The sequence below is a fragment of the Dipodomys merriami genome, unplaced genomic scaffold (genome assembly GCF_024711535.1).
Source record: "Dipodomys merriami isolate MVZ:Mamm:240054 unplaced genomic scaffold, mDipMer1.0.p SCAF_35, whole genome shotgun sequence".
Classification (NCBI taxonomy): domain Eukaryota; kingdom Metazoa; phylum Chordata; class Mammalia; order Rodentia; family Heteromyidae; genus Dipodomys; species Dipodomys merriami.
In genome coordinates this window covers 370,833-393,146 of record NW_027205048.1, presented here as the reverse complement: position 1 = coordinate 393,146, position 22,314 = coordinate 370,833, and the positions used below count along the sequence as shown (strand labels likewise).

Genomic DNA, 22,314 nt, shown 5'->3' with positions numbered 1-22,314 from the left:
TGAAATTGTCATCTTTTGAAAAATGTCTGCATGAAGAGCCGGCTCTCAGCTGAGGTCTGGGGGCTCAGTTCTGACCGCACTCTTGGTTACGAGTTAACTAGCAAGAGTTAAGTCATGTTGTCTACCTGTTCTTGCCAACAGCATAGCTTATTCTGAATACTTGCTTGCTGGAAGTTTGGAGTTTGGGTCTATTCCAGGCAAGACAGTACCTGACCAGCCCCAAATAAAAGTGACTCTCTACTAAGTTTCTATGGTAGCCAACTCTTAGGTTATCAACAGTCATTGCTGGAAGAGTAGACACATCCACATGATGCCATGGGGAAAGAATCTGAAGAAGGCTGCACCTAGTTTTTGCTGGGCTTTGCCCCTTGTGTTCCCCCCCACCCTTTTGCTGACTTGACTTTGTATACCTTGTGGGAATAAACCATGGCTATGAGCTGAATTCTGAATCCTTCCAGTGAAGCATCTAACCATTCCCACAGCCACCTTATAAGCTTGTGCTAAAAGATGAGGTTTCTAAAGGCTGTGAAAGTTAACTAGTATTAAACAATAAACAAAGGCATATAATTAGAATATAAACACAGGTCTCCCTTGCACTTGAGCCTGGTCTTATGAACACTTGCCATACTATCTCCTCCTCTCCCCCATCCCTCAGGCTCCTGGTTTGGTGTTTCCAAAGGAAAAACTATTGTAACTGACATGTAAAGATAATCATCATTTGGTCTACCTGTGGCTCACTTGCAGAACCTCCCCCTTTCTAACAGAATGTAAATCCTTCAAGGATAAGACTATATATTATTGCTGAATCTTCAGTGCCTAACAGAGAATCTTGCACATATTAAAAACTCCATAAATGCTTGCTGATTAAATTAATAAATGATTAGGTGTTTTAGTAGTATTTTTATTTTTTTGCTGTTACAAGAACCCTCAGAGACCAAGTGGTACTCAGAATTAAGTCATTTAATGTTAGAGTTTAGCAAACTCAAGAAAGATAATTTATCTCAAGGTTATGTAGACTGACATTTTTAGAGGCATACTTGATCTACCATGTAGGTTTCCTTTCATACATTTTACTATCATCTATCCTTGTTGGTTTCTGTAATAGGAAACTAAGTAGTTTACTCTCTACAAGGGAACCTCTTAAATGTTGATTATTTACAAGGCAGTCCTTATGCTATCACTGAGTTAGCAATAGGTAAAGAATTCCCTATAGGCTGAGCACCAGTGGGTCATACCTATAATCCTAGATACCCAGGAAGCTGAGATCTGAGGATCACGGTTCGAAGCCAGACTGGTCAGGAAAGTCGGTGAGATTTTTTATTTTTATCTTCAGTTAACCACCAAAATACTAGAAGTGTACAGTGGCTCAAAGTACTTGAGTGCTAGCCCTGAGCAAAAGAGCTCAGGGACAGTGCCCCAGCCCCAAGTTCAAGCTCCACCACCGAAAAAACCCCAAACCTCCCTGTAGTTTAGCTTTCAAAACCTGTCATTTTCACCATTTGTGACAGCTTATTGGAAAACCATTGTGGAGAATATAGTAGGCCCTGCTTATCCACATTTTTACTTTCTGCCATTTCAGCTACCCTCAGTAAAGCACAGACCGAAGTGATTAAATGGAAAACTCCAGGAATAAACACTCCTTAAGTTTAAATTGCACAACACTCTCTCACAATGAGATCTCACGTGATCTCTCTCTATTCTTCCCAGAGCGAACCATTTTGTCGAGTGTGTCCATGATGTAGAGGCTGCCAGCCACAGTATATATTTTAGGGTTTGGTGCTCTTTTGGATTCCAGGCATCCACTAGATGTTGGAATACACAGTCCAATAGATGATAAAGAACAGTTGTTAAAAGAAGAATCACAAAAATCTGAATGTGAATATGATATCACTGATGAAGGTGAAGAAAACTAATGCCAGCCACATTGCCAACACTTCCTTGACCCATCATTCTGAATTACAATATTCATTTTTTTGTTTCTAGGAGTCAAGTCTCACAATATCTAACATACGAAATTCACCTGGCACAAACACAAGTAGGTTGGAACTTTTAGCTGATGTGTTTGTGCCTATAAAGCAACATCCAATAGCAAGGAAGTCATTCCTAGAAATAACCAAAGTATTTCAGAAATTTCTTAGACTTGTTTATAGCATAATAAATCTGAAATAATTTGGGGTGTATGAATTAAGTTTTCTACATCTTCAATTCTTCTTTAAAATGATCTAAACTTTCATTTCTGTAATCCTTCTTTGTTTTCTTTTATCCAACAGAGATAATAGTTTAGTTCGATTTGTGCAATTTTCACTCATAATAGCTTGAAAATGAACCTCTGGCCATCAATCAGATGGGTTTCCACTTAAATATTCTCAAGATTTTCCAAAGCACAAGGAAGAGAATTGTACATTCTATTCTGAAGGTATGGAAGAAATGTGTGGTGCTGAAAAAGAGAGTCTTGTTATTCAAACTCTCAGCCTACTCAGTCCACCTCAATCATAGCTTAGTATACAACTCAGTCTTTCTGGTTGAGTCATGTTAGTGGCCACACTGAATCTGACCTCAGCTCTGGCTCCCACAGTCTGGCCAGTAGGAGTTGGTCACTAGGAGCAAAGGGAGAAGGGGCTACTCATGGTACTTACAAACCACATGCAGGAAGAGGACTGCGGTGTCTGACCCAAGGTTGTTCTCTGCATAGGCTGTCACCTGGAAGATGCCTGCACTCTTATACACATGCTTGATGCCATCCTCAATGGGGCTGAAGTTAGCGTAAGACACAGCAATCCCATCCCCAAAGTCCAGCTGGATGTTTGTCCTTTGGAGGTCACCCTACAAGGGAACAGAGCTGGGATCATTCACATGGTCCTGCGTGAGTTCTATGCAATGCATCTTTCCAAAGGGACAACTACTCCCTTAGGACCTGCCATACTTCCCAGGGACAGAAACACCTCAGGAAAATCACCTTACTCCTATCTAATACCCCCAGGGCACTATGGGCAGGGACTTACTGCATCTAAGTTGGTGGGATAAGTCAGAGCATACCTGAACCTCAGAGCTGGGAGATCAAGGGCTTTTTGATCCCCTTGTGAACAGGGTTTATGCTGTGTCGCAATAAGAGCAATAATAGTAAATGTAGTATTTGCAAAGTTTCATATGTGGTGCCAAGGAATTAATCTCCTAAGAATACTGTCTTGTAGGAAATATTATTGTTCTAAAATGGCAACAACAATAACAAAAAATAAAGTAGCTTGACCAAAGTCAGATAGCTAGTAGCAGAAAATACCAGTTTTGAATCTAGCCTAGTTTCAGTACTAAGCTCTCAATTAACACGATATAAGTTTAATGGTCTTATTTTTTAGTATTTGTCATCACATTATAAGAATTATGCTAATTATCACACACAAATCTAGCTAGCTAGCTATAATGTCATCTTAAAAATAACAATAGGGGGTGGCTGGGAAGGTAGCTCAGTGGTAGAGCGCTTGCCTTGCATGCATGAGGCCCTGGGTTTGATTCCTCAGCATCACATAAGCAGAAAAATCTGGAAGTGGTGCTGTGGCTAGCCTTGAGCTGAAGAGCAGAGGGACAGCGCCCAGACCCTGAGTTCAAGCCCCATGACCAACAAAAATCAAAACAAAACAAAAAAAAAAACAAAACAATGGGATGATCACTTCCATTCTCAGGTGAGTGTCCTAGATCTCAGATATAGCTGGTTCTTGGAAGGGAAAGAATCCTAGGGTGTTGCCTGCCTGGCAACATTATATCAACAGTTTAGTTCAGGAGCATTTGTCGCACTATCACAAGGAGACAGTTGTCATCTTAAGGGCTAATGTTGAAATTCATTTTTCCTGCCTCACCCCCTCATTAGATAAACACTTTGAATAAATACAATGAGTTTGAAACCCAGACAAAAACTGTGAATAAAGAAGAACAGGATTATCAACTTCTGTCATACTGAAAGAGATGATAAAATGAAGAGATAAATGCATTTTGTAATTATGATCCAATCCTCTGCTCAGAGACTGTACACTTGTCACAGTTTCACATTCCCTCCCTTTCCCCTATCTGGAAGTAAAAGAAATATAGGAAGATGCTCTCCTGACCCCCACATCCACTATAAACTCTCCTTAAGTTTATAAATATAAATTAAAGTGGAAATGAATCCAAAGCCATTCAAATAGATTAGATGGTGGCTCTTCACAGCCATTCAAGAAAAGGTTTTTATATATCTGGTCATGAAAACTCCCTTGTGGAAATATGATAATGACCTTCTCTGAATCTTAAAAAGTCCTTTAATTTGAGTCCTGAGTGTAGGGTGAAGGTGGAGGACTCTGTCAATTCAGGATAAGGAACCTGTCTTGTCTGGTGTGCTTCTGACTTTAAAGGCTCTGAGGGCTCCTGCTTGTAAGAAAAACCTCCTTGTGCTTGTCTCTCTTTCCATGATCTCAAGAGCATAGCATAATTTGCATATAAATTTAGAGGGCATTGTCAATCAGGCAAGCTGTCCAGCTCCATCAGCTCAGCAACGAGTACATGAAAAGTTCCTGGTATGGAAAGAAGAGAGGGAGCAAGAAACAGTCAACAGGGGCTAGGGATGTGGCTTAGTGGTAGACTGCTTGCCTAGCATGCATGAAACACTGGGTTTGATTCCTCAGTACCACATGAACAGAAAAAGCCAGAAGTGCCACTGTGGCTCAAGTGGTAGAGTGCTAACCTGGAGCAAAAGAAGCTTAGGGACAGTGGCCAACCTCTGAGTTCAAGCCTCAGACTAGCAAAAAAAAAAGAGAGAGAAAAGAAGCTGTCAACAGAGCTAATTTCACCCTGGAATGACTGAATAACACCAGATTGCATTGCCCAGGTTGCAAAAGACAGTAAGAAAATAACCCATGGATGTAAAAGCAATTAATACAAGGTTTCTTACCAAGATAAGTTTCAGGCATTCCAATCATCTTCCCCTCTCCTCATCCTCACACTCTCAAGACCCTTGAAAAGCTTTGTGGGGTTTTCTAATCAGCAAGGCCAAGGATTGGAATTAAATAATAGAGGTTCTTCAAAGCATCAGATGTAACTTGAATGCCCTTTTCTGGCAGTTTACAGATCATGTTCCTATGATATAAACATTTCCTAAGCAAGCCCTAAGTGGGAGCCCTGCAGAAATCATCCACACATCTAGGTCACGGGGGGCAAGTGAACCCCAATGATGGGCTGGGTCATTATTGTGGGATGGAGGAAGGAAGATCTCTAAAGCCTCTTTTATCCTGTCAATACTTTCTCCAGAAGTCTGCTTCTCCTCTTTAAATGGTTGCAGCTGTCTGGGAACCCTTTTTCTCCTTGTCTGGGAATGTCCAGTAGGTGAGTTCTGACTGCAGAGGTCCAGGTGGACACTCACCTCCTCCATGAGGATGATGAAGGTTGCATTATGCCCTTGCTCTGCCACCAGCCGCCCATCAGTTGTCACCACATGGAGACCTCGAGGGGCTTTTCCCGGGCACAACTGAGCCTTGGCAGAGTACTTATCCCTTAGTCCATCTGTGCAGTTGTTGGACACAATCCTCCGGTACCTAAAGAGAATGAACCATTGACAGTGGCGTAATCTGTGTGTGAGTGCCTGTCATACAAAACAGAGTACACGAGATCAAAAGCAACAGAAAGATGCTTCTCACAGCCGTCCCTAAAACCTAAGTCTGGAAAAAGACATCCATTGAAGAGGATAAACAAATGCTAAGGAACTGCTATCCCTCCATCTCAGGAAGAGTAGCTCCTTAAACATTATTATTGATCCCAGCTGGTGAGCTGTGGATCAGATCAGTGTCTAAACCAGCCAAGAAAAATCAATGCCTGACTCACACACAGAAAAGAAAGAGGAGGCCCACTGCACTAAGGAAGTGGGGAAAGCAAGCTCACCTCTTTCAGGGAGAGAGGCCTGTTCCTTCACCCCAAGGGCACCTCCAGCTTTCTCTGTACTAAAACATCAGACTTCTAACTGTCCTTAGTCCGGAGGCCTCTTCCTGTCTTCTATCCATCCTGGGACATCATTTCTTCCTCTAATACGTAATGGCCTTTCCTCGGGAGCCACTGGGCTATTGTAAAGCACCTTGTCTCTTGTTAATAATTCCTTTCCTCATTAGGAACACCAAATTGAAACCTCTGTTCAATTCTGCTGGAAGCAAAATTACCTCGTAGAGGAGACTGGCCTGGAAAAGCCTGCCTACAAAGCACCATGACCTTCCATGACACCCGCAATAGTATGTCACTTGCCTTGACCTGTGAACCAAAGGCTTGCCTACACAGACATTATCCCCCGACACATCATGGTCTGTAAGACTTCACTAAAAACAACGTTCTGGCTGGCTAGAATGCCAGGGCTTACATCTTTAAACCTAGATAGTCCGGAGGTTGAGATCTGGGGATTGTGCTTCAAAGCCAGTTAAGCCAGACAAATCTGAAAGACTCATCTCCAATTAGTCAGCAAAGAGCTGAAAGTGAAGGTCTGGGTAAAGTGTTTGAGTACCAGCCTCCAGCAAGAGGTTGAGGCCCTGAATTCAAGCTCCAGCACTAGCACACACACACACACACACACACACACACACACACACACACAAACTCACACACACTCACACACACCAAAAACCTAAAAAAAACCTTAAAAAAAAGGTGCATTACTGTGCAACCACCACTATTTCCATTATTATCACCACTGTCATTATTTCTATCACATCTGGACTCCTTTCTCTATGCCAGGAATAATTAATCCACACATCTATATTGCCTTCTTCTATTTTCTTAGAAAAAAAGAGAAAGTTGAATTCATCTTGAGTGCTACGAGTATCCCAATAAATGATTTCCTCGTTAGATCCCCAGTGATGAATACCAATCTATTCTTCCCTCCAGGAATTCCAGGAGGATTTTAAGTGAAAATTGTAGGTAGTCACTATCTCAGATGAAATTAAAATACATTCTCCTGTAGATTTACACTCTTGTTAATTGTCAACTGAGATGTTCACTATATGAGCCATTTTCCACACAAAGTGGCATGTTAAATGGTAAACTTTTTATATATCAGATTAGAGAAAGATGCATTATTATTAAAAGCACTTTCATAGCCTTAAAACTTTTAAAATGTGATAATTTAAAATTATATGTGCAGCTTAGTATATATAATATATATATAACATATTATATATATACACACACATATTTCTTCTGGTCCTGATCAATGTAGTTAATCAAAAATTTTTAAACAGTGTATACTTCCTTGATAGTCTTTACCAGAAGCTATTTCATTTTTAACTAATGATAAATGTTTCAGTGGCACCATATCCTAATGCAAACTTTATATCATCCACTCTCCTTGTTAACTTTAGTTAGCATCAGTTCAAGCTGTTTCATGATTTATAATAAACCAACATTTAAGAATCCCAGAAGAATTTGTAGACATTGATGGTAAATCTTTTGGATAGAGGGAGTAAAAGGACTTTTTTATCTTCCTGATTTATTTGCTTAGCTATGTATTGTTCTGATGCACCTAAGTTGCTAAAAATTAGATCCAGTTATAAATGCCGCAGGACTCTATGATATTTCCTAATATAATTATTTTCTGATGATGTCCAGGAGATGTTCTGGCTGGGAATTGGGTCGCTAGACAATACCTTGGATCCATTATATCCTTCCTCAAACTTCCCAGTATTGTTTTCTCTACCAGGTTATCTCCTTAAGTTTAAGCAGCTTGAATGGTTTAAGTCCCTAATCAAACTCCCACCTATAACCATCAAAGGTTCTATAACTCCAACTCAGAACTCAAGAATAAGCCCTCCTAGGATGAAATACTTGGCTAAAAATTTTGTGTTTATCAGAGTAGCTCAGACCACTCAACTCACCTTTTCAACATTTTTATTTTCCCTTTGTAGGTGCCAGATAGGTAGATAACACCTACCAGTGTGTTCCAAGAAGGCAAGGTCAAAGTAAAAGGATATTGACATGTCTGATATGGAAGACGGCCCCTTGGAAGAGACATGACTGGCCTGTAGAACAGCTTAGTCCCTGCAACTCTTAAGGTGGTCTGGAGACCAACAATCCCCACATGAGTGAGTTCACTACAAATGTAGAATCTCAACCTCACCTCTGATCTCTCAGGTCTGGTGCTGCGTTTTAACAAGATCCTCAGATAGCTGTGCAAACACATTAGAATTTGAGAAGGATTGCCTTTCCACATTCTACTTGAAAGATCTCTTCCAAGCCATGGAGACTACAAAGGGAAGACAAGATAACAAGTCTCCCAGAAAAAAAAGGAAACAAAAACACACTTTTCTGAGCATCTGAGAAGCAGTTAATAAACCAAGAGAGAAGCACACATCCAATTGCAGAACTACCAGGTCGGCCTCTGATGAGACTGTGGGTTTTCATTTGGAGTTGTATGTATCTGTGAATGAGAACTTCCATTTGTCTCCCACTAAAGAACACTGTGATTTCTGTGTATCCCTCGAATTAATTTATTTCATTTGAGGCCTTCAAAATAAGACAATATTCCTTCCCAGAAGAGAAGTTTTGATTTAAAAAATCAGTATCTACTAAGAATCATGGCAAAAGCCACTGAAATATGAACGATCAGAATCTCTTCTAATACTTTCCAATGGTGTTCCCAGTGGTGTTCTAACGCTTCTCCATGGTGTTCACACTGCAGTGTTTCCTCAATTTCCTCCGAAAGCCAAGGGCACAAAAGAACCATCTATAGATTTCATCTCCTCCAGCAGTAATGCGTTCCTATTCTTTCCACCACAGACAAATGGGAAAACAAGTTGAGGTCCCCCAAGTGTTTTACTTACCCAGTGCTGTTGAGGTAGCTTTGACCAAGGCTGCAGTCCTTTGAGGGAGATGCTGGATTATACCAGAAAGCTGGGACACACTGAGTCTCCCCGTGTCTCTCATAGCCATAGTCACTGTCAAGAAAAATAATATTGTGGAATGGCATGTGTGTAAAATGCTCACAGCCACACACAAATATATGTATGCCCTATCATATCAATTTAGTGAGTCATAACGCATTGTTTTAATTTTCCTGGTGTGAACAAATACTCAGAGTTTGAAAAGAGTGTAAGTTTCAATTTAAAAATAGTCTGAATTCATTTGGAGTGCAGTCATGAAAGAAAAATGGTAGGTTATGACCTAGAAATTCAAGACTAGAAAAGGTACGATGCATACAATGGCTTGGGGATTGATGTGGGGGTGTCATAAATTTATAAACATGTTTGGTTTGGGTCACAGCTGAATAAATTAAATAAATGGATGGCAACCACGAAGCTGACTTTAAAGGTCAGAATACATTTCTAGGTTGTGATTAAAGATATGCCATTCCAAAATTGATTTTGTACATTTTTATCTTCATTTCCTCTGCAAATTCACCCTCTTTCAAACACAAGAATAAATATATATTTATGTAAATAGATGTGTACTCAGTCAAGCTATTCCTGAGCAAATAGAATGGAGTCCATATTTCCCTAAAATGAATTAAAATTTGGCTCTTTCCCCTGGTTCTCTAAAATATCAGCCATAACAAAATGAAGAAGATTATGATTATCTTCTTTCCTCCCATGTGCAAAGAGAAACCGTGAAGACAGAGCAGGAGGGAAAGGGCCCTGTCTGAAGGCCAGAGGGTGTTTCCCTGCTCCTTAGACTTTCATAAAGTTCCCAGGTGTGTAAATGTCAAAGGAGAAGAAGAGTAATAAAGTGAGTAAAAGGGATTATCACTCCGGTAACCAGCCTGAGGTCACCGAAGGGGCTTTTCTTGACAGGGAAATTCATGCTTCCAAGTTCAGCATCTAAGGGTTTACTGACAGCCACAGGCCAGGCAGCACAATCTGGATATTTGAATATTGATCCATAGAGCATTAAAGAAACAAAGCACCAGGGGTCACTACTTCCCCAGTGCCCAATACTGCATTCTTTCTCAAGTTCCCATATTTTTAGAGCCTTGATTTTGTGAAAGCCCAATGAAAACCCAAGCAAATTTAATATGTGTGTCTCTAGGATAGAAACTAAGGGAGACAGGAATGCAAATATGATCCCACATTTATTGTTATTCAATATTCCCTCTGACCTATAAAATAAGTATAACAAGCTCTACCTTCAATTGATTTTCAGGCTTTGAAGGAGATACAACATATCCCAAACTCAACTAAAGAGTGTAATAATTCATATAGCAGAGGAAGCTCAGAAATCTGTACAGTCATGGGCAGCAACTGATTAATAAGTTCCTGTACACTATCTGCCACATTTTCCTTGACCAGATCCATAAATGTACACTCTCAGCAATCCCTTCCTTTACTTTATGCCCTAAGCCTGAAGCACTACATCCTTTTTCTTGGATTTTATTATTACTCAATTAATGAATAATATATAGAATTGAATTTATTACTACTCTATATAATGCACACCATGTTAAATATAAATTATGGTGCAACATTATCTTTGCTTTTGAAGTTATTTTCCTCTAAGTGTCTAAATGGTGGGAGCAATTCATAATATATAATTTATAACATATTTATAATATAACTATATATTATATAATCTATGCCTATTATATATTATAAGAGATAAACTACTACCTATCTCTTCCCAGTTTTGCATTCATTGATAATGTGTTGGTAGCTTGAAATTTGTCATTGTGGGAATATGTTCAGCGATCAATATTTGTTTGTTCCCAGAGAGATGGTAGTTACATATTTACCAGTACACCACTGAATATCTTATTTCCAAGCATTCATTGGGCTGTGGTGTGTCTGCATTACAACAGAATTCCCATCCTGGTTTGTGAGATGAACCTGTTGAACCTAAGAGCTACTGGTAATCTGTGAAGGAAGGATGCTCTTTCTTGTAGCCTCACGAAGGATGGAATTGTTGTAATGCTTTGTGTGAACTATAGCACTCTCCACTAGTTCTGTTCAGCTCTGCTACCTGTTTGTGATGAGCAATTTTAAAAAGGTGCATCAAGCATGCTGCTTTGCCCCAAAGAGAAAAAGTACCTCGTGAATACTCAACAACATTAATTGAATCTGGCTGCCCCAAGCTGTAGACTTCATTATTTTCTAAATTTCTATGAAAATCCTGCAGACTGCCTAGCCCTTTTCCCAACTCAGGAGTCTGCATGATTCAGGACAACAAGTAGCTCCCAGCTAATGCTCCAGCTGCTGGGGGTGGATGAAGGGGAAGGGAGAAGGTGTGTTGAGGAAACTGGGTATCCATAACTGGGGGGAGTTCATACATGAAGCAACAGAAAGTTTGATTTGCCTCAGGGAGATGTGCTGACAGATTCTGCAAACATGCCAGCAGTTTTCTTCAAGATAATAAGTCACCTCGATGGCTTTCTGGGTAATAAAAGCTAAACTTCTAGAAGTTTGAGAGAAAACTTGTTTGTTTCCAGGAGTCTATCTGTACATCTTCTAAACCTCATCCAGGGAAAAGTTTGAATTTTAAAAAGAGCCAGGGCAATTCCAGAGGTGAAGAAAAAAAATCTTCGTGTCAGTATAGAAAGGGACACTGGTTCATCTTTGGCTTAGTCTCTTCAGTTGTAGCAAAAGCAGAAAGCCCAAAGAGGCCAAATAACTTACTCAAGTTCATACTCCTCTGAGAGAGGCAGATGGGGATGATAATCAGGAGGGAATGCTGTTCTGTATCTGTACAATCACAAAGGACGTCTTTCTAGTCATTGGGGAAAATTCTCTGCCAACTATGAAGTCAGCATCGTGTCTTACAGAAAAGCTCTAGGCATGGTCCCAGTCTAATAACATCTTACCCCTAGCAGCCCCTCTTGGACCCTTGGACCACTGGTTCCACTCTCCTCCCCCCTGGCTGTATGCTACAGGTGTTCCTGTCCCATCATAAGAGGCAAGGTAACATACTGGCTTGGAATCAGGAAGGTCTTGCCAAGCACAGTGTGAGCACTCACAAACAGATGCAGCCATAATGGCGATGGATGAATAATTAATGTCATCATCATCATCTGTCATCCTAACGCATAAACCTTAGAGTCATGGAGGAAAAAAAAATCCCAGCCAATTATAGCCAAGACATCACAGAAATGGTTTGAAAAACTCAACAATTAGCCTTCAGATATTTCTTCTAATCGAATCCCACTCTGTCCATATGCCTTAGCTCTTTACTCACAATGTTCTAATTCATATCATTTATGTCAGTCAGTACCTGATTCACCTCTCCAAAAGGCTGCATTTTTCCATTAGTTAATCAGCAAGAAGACTACACCGCTCCACCACTACCTCTTAGAGGAAGCTTCCGTCATGTTCTCTTTGTCCAATAGTTTCTGACCATCCCTGGTACAGTAAAACTAATACTGTCCAACAGAACTCCATGCAGTTGAATTGTTTTATATCCATGCTGTCAATTATGGAAACCATCAGCCAGTGCCACTAAGAAATTGTATTTAAATTTTATTTCAAATAACCACATGTGACTTGTGATTATAAGAATGTATACTGTAGTTCAGGGCCATGAAATTCGGCACTTAATTATATTCTTTATTATCCTATTATGCCTTCTTTTAGCTTAATAACTCTTGGTACTGCACTGTTTGTTGTCTTGTTTATACTTTAGTTTGCCCACTATCGCAAAAAACTATATGCTTCCTTGTGATCCATTAGACATAATGCTAAACCTTTGGATACAGCTAAATTGATGTCTGTGGTACCCCCAACCTGTCCCATCTGTTTTCTGCATCTCCACTTGATACCCATATTCTGGTAGATCTGGTGGATCTGGTAGGAATATTATCTTGAGTAGATTATCCAATCTGTGTATACATTTGTGCTATCAATACATTGCTTGTAATAACAAATACTTCCTGCAGAATTTTGTAGAGAAGATTAGGTAAGATCATTCATGTACAAAGAACTGGTACAACGCCTAGTACACAGTAAGCTCCTGAGGAGCATTCTCGTGGAGTGAGTGGCTGGGTGAATGAAGGAAAGATGAGGGGCAGTTTCATAGTTACTCACTGGATATTTGTATTTGTATTTCCTGGAGGGCTATTCTCCCATAGCAGTCTCTCACATAACGTTAGAGCAAATCCTCCAGGCTCCTTTATTTTACCACCTGGTTGAGTCTAACATTCTTAATTCTCAGTGAGAACGTGTTCCTCACCTGCTCATGAGGACAGATGGTGTGGAATAGCTTTCCATGTTAAGCTTAGGGGAGGGTATGTGTGAGACTCTAACTCAGTTGAAGCATCAATGTGTACCCAGTGCTCACACTTATTATGGATACCCACCTTGGTGGAAGTTGTAAAAGGAAAGTGTGTCTGACAGTTAAATGCTTCTGTGAATCTATAAACCCCCTCACTTTAAGCAGAGTAAGGACATAGGTGGCAAAGGACTTCCCCTCGGGCAATCAACACTTCCATCAAAAGGAAGATGGCTCCCATCCCTAAACTACTAAACTGGGTTATATCCTCTTCCTGCTGTCTCTGAGTCTTAAACTTGGCCTGGACCAATCAACTGAACATGCCTTGATTTGGCTTAAGGAAACCACTTAATGGAATGTGCATGGTAATCACTTGTGCCAGCTGTGCTGGGTACTTCAGCTTCCTTAGTTAATAATATTTCCTGGTAGGGAGGACGATGAGAAGGACACAGGTCTACAAAACTGCTGCCATGCATTACTTTCTCACATGAGTACTCGAGGTAAAGAGGCAAACCATATTCTATGAATATATATATATATATATATATATATATATATATATATATATATATAAAACTAGTATAGATGCTTATTGAAACTGACTTAAAGTCAAGGAAGACAATGTTAATATTTAGTTCTGTTTTCATCCCCCTCAACCACTGGCAAATAACCAAGAAATTCCAGGAATCTTAAATAATTTCTCTGCCTAGGTGTGTGTGAAACAATATGGTGAAAACCCTTTGGACAATTAATGAACCTTTAATAAATGAATGATGGGAAGGTATAGATAGAGTAAAAGGGGGAAGGCAAAGCAGGAGCATGTAGAAAGGTGAGCTATTCAAGAAAAGTGGTGTTGGAGCTTGTTGACATTGTTTTGGGGAGCGGTGGGGACTTTGGGACGGGTACAGGAAGGGTGTGTCTGATCAAAGCATATTGTATGTACATAGACATATGTCAAATGTAACCTACTTTTAGAAGTAACTGATGTTCATAAAAGGTGGGGGGACAAAGAACTTCTCCCACATTCAAAAGTGGTGTAACAATATATTTAGACTATGATTTTTCTTGAGATGGGGGGTGTTGTTTTGTTTTCTGATAATGTAAGACCACTCAATAGCATCAAACCTTTTCTGCTTGTTTACCTGGCATCTGACCTGAGATTCTACTACTTTCTTTTTAATATCAGGTATATTGACTGTAGAAATGTAAACACATAATACCTTACAGCAAAAAAAAATCTATAAAATCTTCTTGGAGACTATGTATCTATTAAAATTCCAATACCAAAGGTCAAAACTACTTCATCTGGAGTTATTTTAGAGCTAATGAAACATTCTATATTAAACTCCATCTGTAGCAGTAAACCTCAGTCATTTGAAATAAGTGGGCTAAAGACTTAAAAAGAAACTTCTCTGAAGAGGAAGTATACACACATGAAGAAATGTTCAACCTCTCTAGCCATAGAGGAATCTTAATTTTATAGTAACTAAATGTGGACAGCATATTCCTTCTGAAACACAAAGTAAATCTCAACTAATAAGACTGAACTCAGGATTTAACTAAACCTGAACCTTGGCTCCCAACTATTCCTTCCCCAGTCCTGGAATGATCAGGTTCTCCTCATTAAAATAGCAATAGTAGGGATCTTGACATTGCCAGATCCTGGGTCCAGGGGAGAACTCCAGCTACAGATGTGAGAACTACAAAAGGCTTGCAAAGGATTTTGCTTCACACTTAGAAATGGGTTCTGACAGCCATCCCCAACGAAGGGTTCAAAAATACTTTAAGCAATACCACCTGCATTAAAACAAATGGATAACACCCAAAGGTACTACTTTGAAGACCATGCTTATTTGAAGCTCTGGTTTATCTGCCAGAAATCCTATGGAGACTAGTTAACTCTGAGGCACAAAATTCACACAATAGCTACCATATGTCATATGTAACTTGTACACTATTAGGATAAATGCCTTATCTATATTAATAGTCTAGACTCATTCATTTATTAATTCACTTATTTCTCCCAAGGACCCAATGAGGTACGTGTTATATGTTTTTATTTTGCAGCTGAGGTGGTAAAGGCACAGAGATTATAAAAATTTCCCAGAATAAATACTGTGAATATCAGCAATGGGATTTTTTTATCCAAAACAGTAAATATTACTGAATTACTGAAATAAAAATATTTATGCTACAGGTCTTATTTCTTTTCACTTATTATGACTCCTTACAATGGATGAGGACTTGCCATAGATCAGAAAGACAGAGGAGAATCTGTAGTCTGACGTACTCAAAGGCACCATGCCTAAATTGGGTCAATCTACAACAGGACCCAAGGCATCCTGGTATCTATATTCTGGAAATTGAGTATGACTATCAATACATCAAAAGCCCTAATTCTAAGTGGAGTCCTTTGCAAATTGCTATGACTAATTTGCAACATAATAAAAAACTTCCCTGGGCTGTACTTGGTGGTACACTACGTGGGAGGCAAAGGTAAAGAGGATTATGGTCTGAGGTCAAAGCTGAATAAAAAAAAAAATCCAGAAACAAATAAAATCCAAAAAGGGTCTGAGGAGATGGATAAAGTGGTACAGCGCCTACTTACCAAGCACAAAAAATAAAAACAAAAAAATGATATTTTCCCAACTGTAAACATGTTCTTCATTCTCAAAGATCCCAAATTGCCCCCCCAGAAAGGTTCCTGCGATTGAAATTTAAATTCCACTTAGCATAACCCATTGAATGGCCCTCACTGAAGCCACACTTTCCAGGGAACATGCTGAGGATGAAGGGCAGACAGGCCTTACTGCCTTCAGTGTTATCAGTTATATGCCTCATAGGAAGGGAAGGCTTCTGGGACAAATTGCCAACCACTGGACAAAATGAGAATAGGAGGAAGGAGGGAAGGGGGCTACTGGTAGGGAACAACCATTTTCAACATATGTGGGTTTGACGCTGTGATTCAGCACCAAGGAAGACTAGATGAGTGGTCTGAGGTTGTTCCCTGAGCTTCATCAAAGCCCAGCCCAACTCCTCCATACTCTCCAATGCAGACAGATGAGAAGAATTCTTGGGAATGACCGCTCAGACTGTGCAGCGATCATTCTTGTGAGACTCCTTCCTTCTCTCCTCCTTTCAATGATGCAGATTGTTCCATGTGGCCCCTAAACCAAGCCAGCGATCTCATCCCATATTTCTGGATCATCTGCTAACTCCATCTTAACCCCAGCCCTACCAACTGGTAGGGCTGTTTGAAATTGTTTATGAAATGCCAGAGGACTCACCACTCGAAGTCCCAGTCAGCACAGACACAGGGTTCTGAGACTACCGACCCGGAGTAATCTCGGCCCAGGGCACACTGAGCTCCTGGCTTGCGTTTCTTGAATATTTTCCTTTCTCCCATGACGCAAGGCTCTCCCTTAGAGAGAAAGTCCACAGTGTGAGACGCAGAGAAACACTTAGGCCGTGTGATAAATTAGCTTGTTAATTAAAGGAATTGGCCTTTGCATTCTATTTTTTTTAAAGCCACTCTGTGTTACAACCACCCAGAACTTCCAAGATCAGAAGTCTGAACCTTTTGCTACCACATAAAAACTACTCTAGGAAGCTGGTTTGGTGCCAGCCACCCTCTACCCACTCTGTCACAAGCTGTCAAGTCCTGCTTCTTTTCTACTTCATGATAGAGCACACACACTCCAGAAACCACACAGACAATGTCATTGCCCAGAAAATCTACAGAAAAGAACCACTTCTGGCTTTTTCCCCCATATCATCTTGACAATAAAATTAAACTTGACCCCAAACCTTCCTTTTCTGTGACAAATAATCTTAGTGAAGTCCTAGATCATACTCAAGGACAAAGAAAAAGAGGAGAAAATAACAAGGACTCCAGCATTTAGAGAATGCAAATATCTGCCTTTACTGAGTAAGAATAGATACCCATCATTGATAGATGAGCCTACCGCTCCCTCTCTCTCAGCAGTCCGCTTCCCAATTCTCCAGAGTGCCCTGATATCAGGTTGGTGTGAGACGTGATCTTACCATCTGCATTGACAGGGCAGACAAGCAAGCCAGTAAAGGCTTCCTAGCTGCCTGCTGCACAGTTCTCTGCAGATAAATCTAAAAGTCCTGTTTTGAGCATCTTTTATCTACCAGGAAGTTCAATGACCTCAATGAGGATGAAGAACCAAATGATCCCTAAATACCATCTAACCTAGCTGGGGGGTATGCCCAACTATTCCTCACAAACCTATATAAACATCCTCAGATGGCTCACTACCTTCATCCCACCCAAAGGCCCAGAGACCATGAAACCCAGAACTTCCTCCTAGAAGCTAGCTTGCCCTGCCATGGGGCATACCTGATTGAGCAGGTGCCAGGTCTGATAGTCTTCCTTAGTGCAGCGCCGGCTGAAGATAGACTTGTAGTCCACTTTCACCAACTGCCACTCAGAGCGCAGGCTGAAGTGGCCAAAAACTCTAAGTGTTCAGGGGGAGGATGGGAAAGAAAGCACAGGAGAGCCGTCATCAGTCAGAAAATCATAGGTAGAAGATTTCAGTGCAGCCTGGACTTTTCCTCTTCTTCAAAGTGAGAAGAAAAGCCATCATCATGCCACTTGGCATGCTGTTCCAAGTGGGTTTTCATTAGTCTTTTTTGTTCACTGGAAAAGCTATATATGTGATTCATAAGAAGCATTTAAGATAAAGGGAATTATGGAGAAAGAAAGACATTCACAAGAGTCCAAAATCTCACTCAGATAAAACCACTGCTCATATTGCAAACTCCTCATCTCTTCTTAATGCAAGCAGTAGTATTTTATCTATATCCATGGACAGGGTTAGTTTCCTCCTCTGTAAAGTGGTAGATAAATATTTATGTTGGGGGAGGGTGTTAGGAGAAGAATAGGATATCTTATGACTGTATCTAACTGTATTATTTGAAATTCCTACTGCCTTCCTTATTCATATGAATGCTGCCTGCTCTCCCTCCTCAGTCCCTGAAAAATCACAGGAGTGTCATAAAAGGAACTCATATTTATGTATAGTAAAGAAGTAAACCCTCTGTGTGACTTGGGTAATCAATACTGACCTTTTCAAATCCCAGCAGTTGATAGCCCTATAAATATGAATGATCAATCATTTCTAGAAAAATAGAAAAAAGACTGATAATCTATATTCTACTCAGGTGGTATGTCTTGCAATTACAATACAAGACATCTATCATGGTGATGGAAAGGAGAGACAAATCAGGCTGGGAGCTTAGAACAACTGAAGTCATTCAAGGAATTGGATGGTGTTGATTTCAGAAAGACTTAATCACATTACCAGCCTTGGATTCTCCTGGGCCAAAGTTCAAATATTCTTTGATGACAACCAGGACACTAATGCTCATCACGTGACTATCTGAAAGAGGACAATGCTTAGGAGCAACATGGGGACTAACATAAGTTGTGAAATGGGGAAATGTAGAGCATATGACAAAATGCAACTGCAGAAACTATAAAGATTTTCAGATCCGTTCATTCAAAATCTTAGAGCCTTATCTAAAATGAGATCAAATGTATTTTAAGCGATAGATGGGTGGGTCTATCTTTATTAAAAAGTATAGGGTCTTGATGTGAATCCTAATTTAGCATTGAGCAGTAGAAGTGTGAAGCCTAGAGCACTCCCTGTATGTGGCTGCTACCATAGAGCAGAGTGAACTCTCTCTCTCTCTCTCTCTCTCTCTCTCTCTCTCTCTCTCTCTCTCTCTCTCTCTCTCTCTCTCTCTCTCTCTCTCTCTCTCTGTGTGTGTGTGTGTGTGTGTGTGTGTGTGTGTGTGTGTGTGTGTGCTAGGTTTTCTCCATTTTCTTGCACTCTCACTAAAGCCAATGGTTTCCAAATTCAGTACACTCCTGGAACAGTCATGCAGTGAGATGTTTCCATCTCTTAGTTCTGAAATGTTTGAGTTCCCACTCAATCTGTTTTTAATGGTTAACGCAATAGCTACCTCCTAGCATAAAGTCTAATTGTTTGAAGATAGGGGAGTTAAATTGATAAGCCCGTCACTGAAAACATGCCAGTGGGAGAAGACATTGAGAAAGGTTTCCTTCCCTCCTTGTCCAGCCTTCAAAATCTCCACACTCAAATGCCACTCCCTCTATCTAGTATGTTTTCCCGAGTTCAAGTCGTCTGAGTAGCAGGATGTGAGTGAGGCTAAAACCAAACAGCTCTGCCTTTTCCAAATAGGGTAGATACCTATGAATCACAAAAGGCACCATGTCAGATAAAATCACTTCATCTCTTTGAACAAATGACTAAGCAGACACACGAGGAAAACATGAGGCCATGATTTTCATGGATGACAGCAAGGAGGAACATGGGGTAGAAATCTAGGATCCAGGTGCTCATGAAATTATGTGGCTAAAGAATACCTAATTAGAGTATTAAAATCAACGAGAGGGAGGTATGAATAGCTAGCTGCAAGTTTCTGATGCCTTTTGTCTTTGCCACTCTTACAAATGACTTGAAGTCATGAAAATAATGTGTATCAAGGGAAATTGAACTTTCTGGTGACACAAACTAGAAGGAACACTCAATATGCTTTATTAAAGAATCAAGGCCTAATAAGGACTTGACAGTCTAAAGAGATAGGCTGAATTTAATAAAATGTGATATAAGAGGAAGAAATGTCAAATCCTTCCTCTGGTAATGACATAAGTACTGGATTAGAAAAAAAAAAGCAGACTTGGTATATATACTTGAAGTTAAAGGAAATAATAGCAGCATAAGGAGTTTCATATGCAATGTGATTAATATAACTGAACACTTCAGGGAGACCTGAAATTCTCAAAATGGTCTTAACAGGAACTACCAGAATAATATATGTTATCTTGATCAAAAGAGGCAATAATCCTGGACTATCCTACCTTAACCAGATCACATATAAGAAAGGTTGTTAATTTTGTGTTTTAACATTCAAGAAAAACAGACTAAGTCCTTGATATATAGTTCACATATTGCCTTAATCTTTTGAAATCTTAAACAGAATATGAATTTATTGAAATATATATTTATCTATAAATACATCCTTCATTTTATCATATTACCCCTAAAAGGTCACAGTTCTCAAAATTTAAGGCACACTGAGAAAGAGTGATTAAGATGGTATAATAGGTCAGAGCAGATGCTGGTGGTTTATATCTGTAATCCTAGCTACTCAGGAAGCTGAGATCTGAGGATCATGGTTCCAAGCCAGCTCAGGCAGGAAAGTCTGTGAGACTCTTATCTTCAATTAACTGCTACGAAACCAAAAGTAGAGCTGTGGTTAGAAGTGGCAGAATGCTGGCCTTGAGCAAAAGAGCTCATGGACAGCATCCAGGTTCTGAGTTTGTCTCACAAAACAACAACAAAAAATAGCTGTTGTCATAGCTTGAATGGTAACCGGCAAAAAGATGACTATGCCTTATTCCATGAATCTTAGAATGTGACCTTATTTGGGAAAAAAATTAGTATTTCCAGATGTAAGTAAATGAGAATCTCAAGATGAGGTTATCGTATATTACTGAAATGGACTAAATCCAAGGACATGTATCCTGGTCAGAAACACAAACAGGAAGGATTCTCAGTGAAAAGACCTCGTGAAAAGAGAAGTTGAATTTGGAGTTGTATGGTCACAAACTAAGCAACATGCAGAGTCATCACAAAAATGTAGTAGAGAATAAATTCTTGCCTAAAAATCCAGAAGAAATAGAGCCTCTGGCTTTGAGAACTGTGAGAAAGAAAATAAAAACCTCTATCCTTTTAAGACACCCATTTTATGGTCATTTAAATAGCAATACAGATGACAATATGATTCAAGAGCAGTCTTCATCTCTCAGTCCAAAAGGTCGTATAAGACCTAGAATTGATTAACCTGAACACATCTTAGGAAGAAACAAAGAAAGAAGAGCAAGGTGTGGGGGAATGTTCTGTCAGACAAAGTTGCCCAGGGGGAAAGACATGCTCTAGACTTAATTAAGAGCAAATCTCTGAGCTGAGGATCGATTGTTCCCCAAAGCTGACAGAGAGTGAGATGCAAGGAACATCCATGTACCTGGTCTAACTGATGCTGAGCCTTTAATGATGTCGTCCAAGTTATCAGTTTTCCCAACTCTGGGATGTCTGTGTCTGAGCTCAGAGAGATGACTGTTTTAGGACTGAATACAAGAATTGGTGATCAGTCCAAACTTGTGGACTAGTTCAGATTCTCCTCTTTAAAATCTTGAAATCTTGACAGGATGCTAGTTGACCTTCTCAGGAGGTTAGTTCCATGTGTCCCATGTAAAATTATAATCATTTAAACACTGTGAGGAGCATGAGCTTCTTTGTTTTGGGTGAGATCACTGAGGTAAAGCCACGGAGCATCTTTCAAACATAAACACATATTAACATACATTCCTCCTCCTTCCGTGCATTCTCACTTCTAGGAAGACCACAGTCATTGTGCATATGTTACATGATGTGCTAGTATCTTTGACACCTCTGCATGAACATGGTTTCCTTCACTGCTCAGTATTGCATGCATTCACTGCTTATCTGGCTACAGCTATGGAAGCTAAAGAAATGAAATCCATAGTGAATATAAGCAGGAGTGAAACAAGCAGGATAGGAACTATGAACTAATTCATATTCAATTATTTCTTTCACTCATTCTTTCTATCTAATAAATGCTGGTAGAACAGGTGCAAAAATTTAGAATAACATCTGTGAATGTAAGAATCCAACACAAAAATCAAGAAGACCATCATTGGAAACCATGTTTCAGTGGTGATAGTCAGTGAACAGGTACACACAATCCTGAACTAGGAAAAAAAATAGGACTGTTTTTAATGAGTAATTTAAAAAGAAATGACATCTACTTATTAAGAGCCCATTACCAACAAAGCAGATACAATATACCCCATTGTCTTGTATTATCTTTGGGAATATGGGTCAATTAAAGAAGAAAACTCAAGCAATGTGCAGAACAGAGAAACCAAAGACATTGGATATATGAAAGGATAGAATGTGCAGAGCTCACTGTTACACATCTGCAGTCCTGGAAGTTGGAAGGCTAAAACAAGAGGATTTCAAGCTCAAGACTAGCCTGTAATATATACTAAGTTCAAGG

The 22,314-nt window shown here is 39.8% G+C and overlaps 1 protein-coding gene across 1 annotated transcript in view; it reads right to left on the bottom strand.

Moving 5' to 3' along the window:
- The window catches only part of Sorcs3 (sortilin related VPS10 domain containing receptor 3), a 415,789-nt gene that overhangs the window by 36,664 nt on the left and 356,811 nt on the right, over positions 1-22,314 (bottom strand). Inside the window, exons 15-19 of the mRNA XM_069987921.1 lie at positions 17,546-17,663; positions 16,470-16,603; positions 8,817-8,930; positions 5,384-5,555; positions 2,637-2,823 (exon numbers count right to left, since the gene is read on the bottom strand). Of these exons, the coding sequence (XP_069844022.1) occupies positions 2,637-2,823; positions 5,384-5,555; positions 8,817-8,930; positions 16,470-16,603; positions 17,546-17,663 (725 nt within the window). The remainder of the gene's footprint in view (positions 1-2,636; positions 2,824-5,383; positions 5,556-8,816; positions 8,931-16,469; positions 16,604-17,545; positions 17,664-22,314) is intronic.